Source organism: Rhincodon typus, chromosome 36 (genome assembly GCF_021869965.1).
Source record: "Rhincodon typus isolate 14 chromosome 36, sRhiTyp1.1, whole genome shotgun sequence".
Taxonomy (NCBI): domain Eukaryota; kingdom Metazoa; phylum Chordata; class Chondrichthyes; order Orectolobiformes; family Rhincodontidae; genus Rhincodon; species Rhincodon typus.
The window spans coordinates 5,336,368-5,350,072 of record NC_063367.1 but is presented as its reverse complement, the minus strand read 5'-3'; the positions used below and the strand labels follow the sequence as shown (position 1 = coordinate 5,350,072).

The 13,705-nt window shown below is 42.1% G+C and overlaps 1 protein-coding gene across 3 annotated transcripts in view; it reads right to left on the bottom strand.

Moving 5' to 3' along the window:
- Positions 1–2,857: 2,857 nt before the first annotated feature.
- Positions 2,858–13,705, bottom strand: part of LOC109934754 (casein kinase I-like) — a 193,053-nt gene continuing 182,205 nt past the window's right edge. For 2 of the 3 annotated variants that reach the window (XM_048617260.1, XM_048617261.1), the window contains one exon: positions 11,892–12,241. In XM_048617260.1, coding sequence (XP_048473217.1) covers positions 12,187–12,241 — 55 coding nt within the window. In that variant the 3' untranslated portion in view covers positions 11,892–12,186. Of the gene's footprint in view, positions 12,242–13,705 lie in introns of all 3 variants that reach the window. The other variant, XM_048617262.1, reaches the window with a different exon arrangement.

The following is a 13,705-nucleotide window of genomic DNA, read 5'->3' as shown; positions in this document are numbered from 1 at the left end:
AATTTGCGGCGCAATCTTAAGGAAACAACAGGGAATCTCAGTGAATAAATGCAAAACAAGAAAGTGGAGACAAAACGCAGAAAGTTGTGCAGCTTGAAACAGGTTCTAGAGGTGATGGCCCAGAAAAGTACTGAATGCTGTGTGATTCTTGTGACATCTGTCTGAAATTTGTTGCTGGGGTTTCATACTCCTCCCCATCAATTTGTGAAGCTCTAAAGACCCAGAGAAGGTCCACAGATCAATGGAAGAAGCAAAATTAACATGCACTAATGAAATATTAGAGCCAATATAAAACACTAGCTCTGCTATAGGGGTGATCAGGAACATAAGAGAGTCATCTATAAGGAGGGATTACTTTGGGAGAGAGGTAGGAATTTTCATCTTGAGGAAATAGGAGTGGAATTCTATTATCTCAAAAGCTGATGAACATTAATGTCAATACCCACAACCTCCCCAGACAAGTAATATAAGTAAAGGCAAGGACGGAGAAAGGCTGTTTGGGCTCACACCATGATATATCACCCTTCCCACATTAGGGTAACATTTAGAAGCCTATGAGACCAGGGTGAGTGATTCCTGGTACTGACTTGTTTTCCACATTTCTATCTCAGAGTGATTTTGCGGTTAATATGGAAGAAGATTTTAGGGACGGGAGAAAGGAAGCGATTGTGAATAAGAAAAGGCTGAGAGTGGACAACATAAAATGAAAAAAAAGAGAAAAGTCATCACTAACTCAAATCCATCAATAAACTGCATTTTGCCTTCCCCAGATGCTTACAAGTTAACCTTATAATTTGCGTATTCAATTTGATCTGCCCACTGTCACCCCTCATATAAAATTGATTGAATTCCTTTTCTGAACTAACTACACGATCTGCACTCTATTTCAGCCGCATTTCTAAACTGAATGTACTCATGTATCACCAAGTTTACTGGTGTTTGCCCCCCAGGACCTACTGACATCTTTGGAACCATGGGTGCTCTTCAGGGTCAGCTGAGAGAGTCGCTCGTATCCAAGTGATGAATTGGAGTGACTTCTGAGCCAGCTGCGGTTTTGGTATCATAGCACTAGAGGATTCTCAAGGGTTGTTGACATATACTGTAGTCTCAGAGCTGGGAAATGCCTGACAGTCTGATAAAGAAACAAGTCCTACTGCTTTATCCTATACCATCACAACACCCTGCGCTAGTATTCTTCCAATAACCGCAAGATCGATGGCAATATGCTGTGCTAAACAATTCCCTCGCCAAATTGTAACTCCCGTGTTATTGCGTTTGGACGGCAGATCCAATGAACTTGTTCAATGAGTGAGGTGGAATGAGTCTTTTGTATGTGATATCAACCTGAGGCCCCCACCTGGCGGATTTGTAAGATTCCACGACTAGTTGAAGGGACGTCTGATCAATATCGATACCCAAAAACAACAATCGCTGTTTGCGGGATCTTGTGCACAAATCCCCATGCTCCTGGAAGTTATGTTCCAACTGAAACAAGACCAGACCACTGGGAGAAAAACCCGAAAAAAAACTGCAGATGCTGTAAGTCAAACAAAACCAGAAATGGCTGGAAAAGCTCAGCAGGTCTAGCAGCATCTGGGGAGAGAAATCAGAGTTAATATTTCAGGTCAAGTGACCCTTCTGAGGAAGATCAATGCTAGAACCAGTCCGTAATAATAAAGCATTAATCCAAGATCTAAAGCTAACCATTTACTAAGGAGTGTTTCAGTGCAACCAGCAAAGGTGAAAGGCAGTGACAATAAACAGAATGATTATTACAGAATGGGTTGTTACCAAACGAAAAACTTTTCAGACTAAATTAACTTTGGAGAGGCCATTAGTGGTGGGACTTGATGGGTTAAAGGAGATAATTATATTTGGGGTTGATAGAAAGTAAAGCACTTCATGCAGGGAGGATGTTCCCCATGGTGGGTGTGTCCAGAACCAAGGGTCACAGTCTGAGGATTCGGGGTAGACCATTTAGGACGGAGATGAGGAGACATTTCTTCACCCAAAGAGTGGTGAGCCGGTGGAATTGATTCCCACAGGAAGTAGTTGATGCCAAAACATTGAATGTATTCAAGAGGCAGCTGGATATAGCACATGGGCCGAATGGGATCAAAGATTATGGGGAGAAAGCAGGATTTGGTTATTGAGTTGGACAATCAGCCATGATCGTGATGAATGATGGAGCAGGCTCGAAGGGCCGAATGGCCTCCTCCTGCTCCTATCTTCTATGTTTGTGTGTTAAACAGGGTTCCTGTGATTTCCACCCAGATGAATGTCATAGTTTCAGTGAGACACACAAGAGTCATGGCTCAGCAGATGAAACAAGAAGTGCTCAAAGTGAAATCTAAGGACCTTTCAGCGCACTGTCGAGTCTGCAGCTTGATATTATTAGATTATCAACTTTAGATTTACAAACTGAATAAGAGCTGCTCAAAAATCTGTAAAGGCTATACATGCCTTTTATTTCTCATGCTGTGGTGTTGATTGCTAGAGGGAAAGTGAATTGGAATCCGCAGAGAGAGAAGACTGAAAACAGATCCTTGGACTACAATCTTTCAGAGATTCCAGAGCACCACCTACTTAGTAACACAGGAAGAAGGGGCCATTCAGTCCCTCCCTTGATTCTATTTCACAGGTTTCAGCAACTGCCTGAAGAAGGCATTGGCATAAGTTTGGGAAAAAGGCAGCTCCTGATTAATAGAATACATGTTCAGCCACCTTTTGGGAATACAGAACAATTTAATGAAAAATAATGATTAAAAGCTTAACCAAGCATAAAATGCTGATAGCGACTTGTACTAATTAGGTTAAGTGCAAGCCCTGTACATCACCACAAAATAAAAAGGTGCCGTAGAAAGAATGTCAGTTTTAATTGGAATTTTACAATGCAACATTTCTACAGTACAATGATAAGACTGTGCAATCCTGCAGTTTCTACTTCCAAACACACAGAAGACCCTATCCAAACTGATTAAAAGGGGGAAAGAAAACAAATACAAAGATATTGGGCTGGCAAAGCTGGGCCCAGTTGAGCACTGGCCTTCACTTTATATCACAGTACCAAACAAAGACAGTGTCAATTGACCATTATAAATTAAAATCAGAGAAAATGATTTTCCATCAGCTGTAGAACAACAAAAACTCTTGGATGCGAATCCCAGCTAAACAAACATCTCCATCACAAATACAACTCTAGAGATAGATGCAATAGGAGACTGATCAATGAATGTGTCCTTTTGCAAATGCCAATCCAGAAACACACTGTAAACGGGCTATGGATCCACACCAGATCTTTTTCTGGGAGGGGGTTGGAGGTTGGGGGGGCGGTGGAGATTACTGACAATGCTGAATGGGAAGCCACGTACAGAAATGCAATGCAGCACCAAATGTCATCAGGCAGAATTGTCACAAAAGCAAAATATTGTAGATGCTGGAAAAATAAGAAATAAAAATAAAAACAGAAACAGTCAGCAAGTCAGGCAGCTTCCATGGAAAAAGAACCAAGAATTAACATTTAACCTTCCATCAACAGAAATGTTTGCTCTGGGTGTCTGTCTCTCTCACTGCGTAGACACTTCCCAACCTGAATATTTCCAGCCTTTTCTGTTTTATGTAGAATTATTTCATCCACAGCTCAGTAATACTGAAAGGTCTATGTAGGTGCAACCTCCAACTTCTGGCAAGTATGGCAGATGCAAATAGAGCGCGGACTTGAAGGTCCTTCAATGTCACACTTCACTCAGCACTCCAGATAACTGACCAACTTTTGTGAGGATTGAATTTGGAGTGGGAGTGGGAAAGTGGAGTTGAGGAGGCTGCTCTTTATTTTCCCTTCCCCACTCATATATCCTACACAAAATCTGTGAAGCTGCCTCTGCTGAGCTTAGAAGCAACATTTCTAAAGTCCGCTCTGAGATACAAGGAGCAATGGGATTCTAACCTGCAAAGTCCTGATTCTTTCAGAAATGTCACCAGCCCTTGGCGGAGCAAAACAAAGGCTCCAAGTCATCCCCACAACCAGCTGTACTAAAAACTCTTGTACTTGATACATGCAACTTTATGTTGAACTTCTTACCCAAGTCCCACAGAATGAAGAATCTAAGTGTGCTTTATTGGAAGATCAACACAATGCATGAATGCTGTGAAGAGAAACACATTTATCTCACTGGCTTAGCTCCATGACCATGGTGTGGGTTTTTTAAAACTTTGAACAAGTGGAGAAATTCTCAAACTCTTTTGACATGGCATGGTGTGTTGGATTGCAACAGTAACAGGCCACCAGATGAAATGGTCCTCAAATGTCTGCTCTAAGAGGGCTACTAACACCTGTAGCATTACAATAAAGGCTGGCAACAGGCATAATGTACAGGCACCTGGCCCCAACTCTACATGAATTACAGTGTAATGCTATCTGTTTAGGACCTTGAGATTACTGGAAGTGGGGAAAATGCCACAAGGACTTTGAGTACTTCTTTGCAGTTACAAGTTGGAAGGGAAAGTGAATGGCTTGGATTCACTGTAGTAGGTATCCCTTCTCCTGTCCTCCAAACAAATCCCACATATAAATGATACATCTCTCAGGTGTGGTTATATTCTAGGATAGTGGATCAGTTGTTGGTGACAATTGGTGGGTAAGTAAAATTTCTTTGAAGTCTGTTCTTTAGATGTGCAGATATTTTCATTTTGAAATTGAACATCAAATTCTCACTTAGTTGCAAGTGAGGATGAGCATGCTGTATAACCAGCAAATCCTCCCAATATGCTAGAAACTGGCTCATAACCTACAGGGATTTAGAAACTTCTATTCTGTTACCAGTTTCAGGATTTTCTTCCCCTTGCCCACCATCTAAAAGCAACTTGTACACAAATTAAACACAAACCATATGATTTTTAAAAAAATTCAGAATCAATCTGTTTAACACAGCAATGTGTATCACTCACAGCACATGACCTCTGATTCCTAACCCAGTCTCTGTAGCTGCAACGTTATTGTACACTAACCAGCCAGCACCCCCTGTGAACGGTAACTCCACCTGTCAGGCAGCACATTGCATTCCTGTAGCTGAGCCCAGTTGTGCAACCATTACAATTTCAGCTAATACCAGGTGACACAACAGAACCTCAAGTGCTTCAAGGCTCAACTCCCCCCCCTCCCCATATCAAGACAGATTAATTTGACCCAGAAAGTTGACGAAAGATGGCTACCATGAGCTATGTTCTTAAAGCTCCACCCTCTTACTGCCTGGCCACCTTCCATGTTGAACCTTGATAGCAATTATAGGACCGTCTATCACCACTCTAAACTATGGTTTCAAGGTGATATTACAGCTCATTGTAAAGAATGAGCCTCAGAAGATAGCTTTCCAATTTATGATAAATCCCTTGCCAAGTCTTTGCTCAATAGGGACCAGCCGCAGGAGGCTGACAGGCATATTTATATTAAGATTCTTAAACATACAAGTTTTCAGTAGCAAGTAGTGCCTGAATTAAATTGTGCTTATGTCTAGATGATAATAGAACTCCAATTTAATTAACTTGCACTCTCCTAAATTTACTTCAGGTCAACTGTGGTGCTGAAAGTGAAGTGTAATGTGCTTGATGCTAAGATCCTGTATGAGCGTAACTCCACCACTCTGACCAGCATGACAAAGTGCTCAATTCAGTTGTGTTTTACTGTTGTTTGATAGACCCATGATAGCTTAATGAGGCTTTTAATTGGATGCAGAATTATTAATACACTTTTAATAATGAGAATTGTCCTCATATCACCAAACAGTTAAGTTTGGGTACATGACATTGGGTACAGCTATGGAGTGCTGCCCAATCTATGTGGAGCCAAACACCCTTTTCAAGTTCAGGCATCACTGGCTGATATCCAAAAAGCAAGTCAATTGAGAATGGAGATATTCATTTTTACCCTGAAGGCCAGTGAAGCTGCCCTTTCATCTCTTCAAGCTTGGTTCAAATCCAGTCTGGACTGATAGCCTGAAAGCCCAACATGAGCGAATGTAAACCCACTGAGTTTGGCACAAATTAGCTTTCCCATTTTGTGTGAACAAGGTGGGAAGGTGGTGGTGGTGTTGTGGCAGGGGGGGGGTTGCAGGGGATGGTTTAATGGCAGGAAACCTACTGTCAGCAAGCATTTTCTGAGACTGGGGGTAAAGCATCTCTGGCAAATGGCCTGGAGAGACAGTTTTTAACCACCCAAGTGGTACCCAACTGAAGAGACTCAGAGCTACTACTAGGGTCAGACATATGTGGGGGGGCGGGGGGTAGTGCTCCATTATTCCCCAGTGCTGGCACCCTGCACTTTAATGAGCACAAAAATACTTAAAGAAATATTGTGGTAATGGTCAATCACACTCACTTTAAAGCCAAAAAATTTTACTCTTTCTTCTCTCCCCCCCGCCCAACCAATGTTACATCTCAGCAGGACAACTGGATCTCAGTTAATGCACTGAATCAGGCACTCTGCAGAAATAGATTCTTCATAGGAAGGCGATTTGGGACAAAGTGAACACATCGTGCTGGCAGTGACTCCATAACTGCTTGGAGATGACAGGCCTCGAGGTGGAAGGTAGTTCTGGTGAAGTGGTGTCCAAATGGCAGGACACTGGACAGACCCATCCATCTGAGCTTGGCAAGAGGCAAAACAATCTATTGAAGACTGGTCTACATCTGTGATGCACTCTGGATTGGAGTGCTGAAACAAAGTTTAGAAAGGGAAATAAGTCAGTCCAGAATCATCAACACATCAAAAGGTCTTTCAAAAGAAAACAGGAGAAAGATCAAATTGGTGGTAAACTTGACGGAGTTTCCCAGAGTGTGCTATCATGGGACTGTCAACATAAAGGTTTGCTCCTTACTTGGGGCTGTCACGTCCAGTTAATTTAGAAAGAGAAATTTCCCCATCTCATACCATAATGCTTAATTGTTGACAGCATGTAAGCTTAGGCTGGTGCCAGGACTGCACAAACAAAACTATTTAATTCTCAATTTTTAAAAGAAAGTAGGAACAAAAGGTTACTTTGGCAAGAAAAAGGACAGACATATTTAACCATTCATTTTTTTTTTTTTTTTTTTTTTTTAAAAAGAATGATTACCACAGTTGTATTTTATACAAAAACAAAACTGTGGCCAACTCCTGAGAACCCTTCCCCATGGATACCGAACATGCAGCACAAACAGCAACAGTTGTAAAACAAGAAAACAAACCAAAACTGGTTGTTGTTTTTTGTAATTATTACAGTCTAGAATTTTGAGAATTTTATTTAGAAACTCATGCTCAGTAAGCAAATGTGTGCTATATTTACAAGACCACAAAGAGTAAAAACACAGCTTTTACTCACACGCTCAAGGACAGAGCAAAATGAATAAAAGTAAGTCTCATTGATAGTGAAACCTAATCCTCCAGTCACTTTGATTAAGTAAAAGCCTTCCTGCCTAAACAACCAGGTCAAACCCACTGGTTTGGATCCCTTTAGAAAAAGTTAGGACAGTACTTAGTGGAACCTGCTCCTGACAAAGCAGCCACTGAGAGAGAGAGAGAGAGAGAGAGAGAGAGGGAGAGAGAGAGGGAGAGAGAGAGAGAGAAAGAAAGAAAGAAAGAAAGACATGCACAGTCAGACAAACCTGCAATGTTGTCTCATTCAAATAATAAACCTGAAAGCTGCCTTGTAAGGAGATTCAGGGCAGGCTTCCTCCTGATGTGACTGGATATTATAGGCTCCACTGTATCGCTAAATCATGTTCAAGTATGAGTTCTGACAGCAGTGATCGAAGTTCCAAACAACCAGATATTAAGGAGTCTATAATGGGTTTGTACTTCAACAGTCAACAGCTACGTAACTGTCTTTTGTAAAAAAAAATCTATGTATTACCTCAGGTAGTTCCAAGCCTCTCCCAACAGGGCCATTCAGGAATGATTAACCCAAACAGGAAACATAACACTTAAGATGGAAAGAGCATTTGAGACAGACACCAAAAGGTTGTCCTCAAGGAACTGAGCTGACCTGTTCCTTTAGCGATAATTCCCAGCATTTGTTTTTTGTGTGGGTTTTCCATTTCATAACATGTTCCACGACTGGAATGTGATACTCATCTATATTTTGGAATGGTAGTTTATGAGTTGTTCTGCCTGTCAGAATATGTAACAATGTTTTCCTCCAGCAGTTCATCAGGAGACATTACATCTCTTTCCCAAGTCTATTTTCCAAACGTCGTAGATGTTCAGCTTCTTTGTACCTTTTAATAAAGGAACAACAGAAGGACCTTAAAGGAGCCTTTAAAAGCATTGAGTTTTTGGGAAGAACACAAATTATAATTTTCCACAAAACACATTTTAAAATAAAATTTGATTGAAATTCTTAAGACAGTAAGGAGTACTCCAAAATGACAAAATAAACTATAAGATCAATTGCAGCTAATGAAATGTACAATCGTTGTTTCTTTTTTCAATTCTTGCAGAGCTGCCTCCTGGAAAATATAACTTTTCTGACTGGGTTGCAAAGGAGATGAAAAGGCATCACATGCTCTGAGTTTACCAGCACTGCACTAACAAAGTGAGCCATGCTCTAGGGCTCTCAGTAAGGACAACAAAGCCACCACATCTGGCAGAGACACGCAAAGGACTGTGACCAATTTAAATTCAAGCACTGGCTTAGGAAGCACTCGCCAATCTCCCTTCATTACAAGCAGAGCCCTGTAAATGCGGTGTGTCAGTATAATGCTTTTTTTTGCTGTTGAGGTGGTGTCTTTCTCAGCTCCCCAAGTAAGTCTTTTCCCCTCTCTCTGCTGCTCTATCAACTACTTTGACAGAATACCTTAAGCTTTTTCAAAGTTACAGCACAGAATGGTTAAATATGAACAGAATTAATACAAGTGTGAGGTACATGCCAGAACACTCCAAGTACAGTCTACTTCTGGTCATTCAAGTTTGCACTTTGCTTGGAAAGAGTTTCAATTAACCGGTGGTTTGAATTAAGTAAGTCAAATAAAATTGCACAAGAGGCAATTGCATTATGTACAATTTGCATCAACATAATTCAAGTTACACAGTTTTGAATCAAGAGTAGATTGTACTTTGAGTAAACAGATCATCTGGAGTTATCCACACAAACAAGTCAACCTGAAAGCAGCAAGAGGATATCTGGATAAAGGACTGGATAAGTCAAATTGGAAAGGTCTACACAGACTGTTTTGAGATCTGGGTTTCCATATTCTAATTGGTTAATATTCAGTGCAATCCACTGGCTGCTAATAGCTCCTCAGGTCTTGGAGCCTTCATACCTCCTTTGAATGACAACATCCTGAAGTGCGTTAAGTTACGGTCCTGAGAAATTTACCACTTTAAGGAACAAAATCTAGTTCAGAAAATTGGGACTACAGCCTTCAAGAAGTTGTATTTCTCCACCTCCCTGCACCCCCCCAGAAGAGGAGACAATTTAAAATAATTATATTTTGACAATCAATTAAAACAGTGTTGCTGCACAATCTGGTAATTAAAAACCAGCAGCTTGTTTCAGAGTTTAAAAAGAGCAGAATATTGAACCGATAACAATGTTAACATTTTGCATGATGAGACCACAAAAGGAGATTCAAATAACTTACGCAACTCTTGAAAGAGAAGATTGCTTCCTTCCAGACACCCTGAGCAGGTTTCCTCTGTTTCTATCTTCCCATATCTAAACTCCTGGACAGATTCAGGAGTGCATGTGGCAAGTCAACACCAGCCTTTCCACGCACTGGAACATTTAATTTGTTATAGTGTTTGACCAGTGCTTTGCTGGTTACTACGATCAGCAGCCAATTGAGTGTCTACTGGATGGTCAGGAGCATTTTGTCACTCAAGTAACTGACAGACCTGAGTAAAGATTTTCTAGTGCCTGGTGTACAGCCTGTTGCGAACCAAGGTAACTGCAGATAATGAGCCTTTAAGACACATTCAAACATTCAAGAAAGGACTTGCCTACAGATACCTCTTCAGGGTCACTTGGAATGTATGAAGCGAGCAGGGATGTCCAGTGACATTGCATCACTTCAATCCATAGATTTCAGAGGGAGAAACCAGGGCTCAATGATGTTACAGTTGATGTGTACAGTCAAATGATTTGAATAGGATGATCCAGGCTTGGATGAGCTTCACTGCATTTTGGAAGTACTTTGGTTGAGTTCACGTTGCTATAGAAACTTAACTGAATTGTACCCAGCTTCGGCCGTTAGTTATGGTATGGTCAATTAATTCTGGTCACTTAACCATGCCACGACCCACTGATTTTATGTCCAGACATGTAGCTTGGAAGCAGTGCTAACGTCCCCGGTCATCTCAATTCGTCTCAACCCAGCTATCTAACCCATGTGAGAATTAGGAGACCACTTCTGGCAAAATGGTTAATTTCCATGTGCTCACCTCCAGTGCCCAGCCTTCGGGGGCTCAGCCACAGCATAAGGAGGGTAAGTAAAGCCACAGGCACTTTGCAGCTTCCTGAGGATACAGCTGCCTTAAGCGGGAACCTCCGCAGTCACTGGCCAGCAGGTACGGAGTTGCTTAAGCATCTGATTTCTGAATACATCATAGAGGGGTAATCCTCTGTAAACCCTACCCACCCACCACGATGATGACCCAACAAACCCACCCCCCTAACCACAAAACACTACCTGCACCACACACTCCCCCAGACTTGGTCAAAACACAGAGTATCTGCTACAGTCCCAATGAATTCAATCCTTTTCAAGTTGCTGCTTGCATGTAATGAAAAGAATGCCACTCGCCAGGACCCTATGAAGATGAGCAAATCCTACATCAAACACAACGAGGGAGACAGGTCAGAAAAAAGGTTCCAGGCCACCTGTCCAGATTAAGAAGAGTGTGTCCCTTAGGAAGACATCACCGCATGCAGTGCTCATACCTACTTTCTTTTGTGCCCCGTGAAAACTACCCAAAGCATACATAAATATGCTGTCTATTTATTTTGGCAACTGATACGCCCTAGCTCTTAGATCAGATGCGCGTGACATTTGTAGGCATCCCACTTGCCAAATCTTAGGGGAACGGAGAGACAGAGAGAGAGAGAGAGAGAGAGAGAGAGAGAGAGACAGACAGACAGACAGACAGAGAGAGAAGTGGGGGGTGGGAGAGGGGTAGGGAGTTGGGGAGGAGAACAGGGAGGGAATTAATGCTGTTTTCACTTTGTAATGTTTCCACAGAAACAGTGCTCTTTGGATAATAACCATCAACCATTTCAAACTTAAAAAAAGCACATTTAAAAGTGGCAGTACCAGCTTGGAAATTACTGCAGCAGTCAGTGTGGGTTCGCAATCCACACTGTTTGATCGATTCTGGATGTCAGCGACAGACATTCATACACGCGCGCGCACTCACACACACACGCGCATATCACCCCCCCTACCCACCCGCCCCCCACCCCCCCCACCACATTAAGTGCACCTTAAGAAAGCAAAAGAGCCCATCTCTCTTTTTTTGTAAAAATTACTTCAGCCGGTTTACAATGGCCAAAGCCCAAAAGTTGCAAACAAGGTTGAGAATAGGTTGAATAGCGAGGTGGGGGGCGGCTGGGGGGGAAGAGACAAACAGTAGATTTTAAAATTTCTCACAGCTTATATGCTACATCACAAAATAGAACAACCACTGTTTTTTTTTGCGACAAATGCGCCTGTATCTGCCCTTGTCAGTTTGGCTGACTCCGCGTTCCTCTGGGTGGGCAGCTCGGCACTGAAGAGTCTATTTGTACCCAGAGGGAGTCTTTCACCACGCTGTTCATCGCGATTTATGGTAGTGTGGAGGGGCTGCCATCGCCCAGTCTCTTCACCACCTCCCCCCTCCAAACCACACTTCCCCCTCCTCTCCCCCACCCCTACCACCCCCAAACTGCAGCCAGGAAAAGTGAAAAGCCCCAGGACTTTTGCATCTGCGTCTGTCTGGCCATCTCTCTTGTGGGAATTTGGTCATCATGGTAAGAAGTGCAATTGAGCCTGAGTGTTTTGAAGGAAAATAAAAGGATCCTTTCCCAGCAGAGGACACGCAGGCACAGGCAAAAAATAATAATTATACAAAACAAGGATCAGAGTCTGAAGCTTCTCAACCAGTCACGTGGCTTTTTCATCCAAAACGAAGGGAGTTGAACATGCAAGCAGAACCTCGCCATCCCTCGAGAGCTGCAGTCATTTGTGCCTATCTGCATTCTTCTTCCTTTTCCTCTTGAAGAAACAGCAACACCTAGAGGTGGCAGAAGACAGAAGGGGAGGGAAAAAAAGCTATTAATGAAACTGGCATGAGTTCTGCTTGCAAATGACTCATAAAAGAGAATAATCTTCTGTCGAGGCATATAATCTCACACTGAATGCCCACACTTCCTTAAAACTCCTCCAGATCAAAATACACAATTAGTACAACTGATTTGGTCCATGCATTGAAAAATACACCTGATCAAACAGATAAATTATCAAGGGTAAATATATATTTGATACCTAAATCAAGGGGAAACTAGAGAGCTGCATGAAGGTTAAGGTTATGGTGATAAGGTTAGATAAAGTTGGGTGGAAGAGGTTTGTGTGAAGAAGAAAACAGTGACTTTGATTAGTTTTTAAAAAAATCTGTTCATTTGTGGGATATGGGTGTCGCTAGCTGGCCAGCATTTATTGCCCATCCCTAGTTGCCCTTGAGAAGGTGGTGGTGAGCTGCCTTCTTGAACCACTGCAGTGCACCTGCTGTGGGTTGACCCACAATGCCATGAGGGAGGGAATTCCAGGATTTTGACCAAATGATGCTGAAGGAACAGCAATATATTTCCAAGTCAGGATGGTGAGTGGCTTCGAGGGGAACTTGCAGGTGGTGGTGTTCCCATACATCTGCTGCCCTTGTCCTTCCAGATGGTTGTGGGTTTGGAAGGTGTTGTCTGAGAATCTTTGGTGAATTTCTGTAGTGCATCTTGTAGATAGTACACACTGCTAAACTGAATAGTCTGTTTCAATGTTGTACATTGCAAACCTTTAGTTGATACATGAAAAACTATACACCATAGTTAAACGTGCAAGATAAATCACTGATGTGCAAATTTACAAGTTGTAGTAAAGAAACTGGCCACAGACAAAGGTACAGTCCAGGGATTGGCATCATTTCCACATTGTCACATTCAGTGACCACTGAAACTAATTCCCCTCTTGTGGATTTTCAATTACAAATAACAAACAAATAGTTCCTCAAGATTTTGAGTGACAAAATATAGTGGGTACAGTGGTATTGTAGCTACTAGTAAAATAAAAATCAAAAGAAAATGATCAAAATGCAACACAACAGTGTGAGGAGCTAAATTTTAAAAACAGAAGTAACAAGCTCGGGCCAGTAAAAGGGACTGCGAAGCTGTTTATTTCAAGCCACAGTAACCGGTTCACTAATACCCTTTGAAAACACAAATTCATGGAATGTCTCTCTCACTGGCAGGTTTAGCAACACACCAACAAGCCCAACCCCATACAATTTGCCCTCATGAAGGTCATGGTGAGCCTTGAGCCACCAGAGCCCATCTTATGTAGTCACACAGATAGGAGGAACTGCAGATGATGCAGAATCTGAGATAACAAGATGTAGAGCTGGATGAACACAGCAGGCCAAGCAGCATCAGAGGAGCAGGAAGGCTGATGTTTCGGGCCTAGACCCTTCTTCAGAATTTCTGAAGAAGGG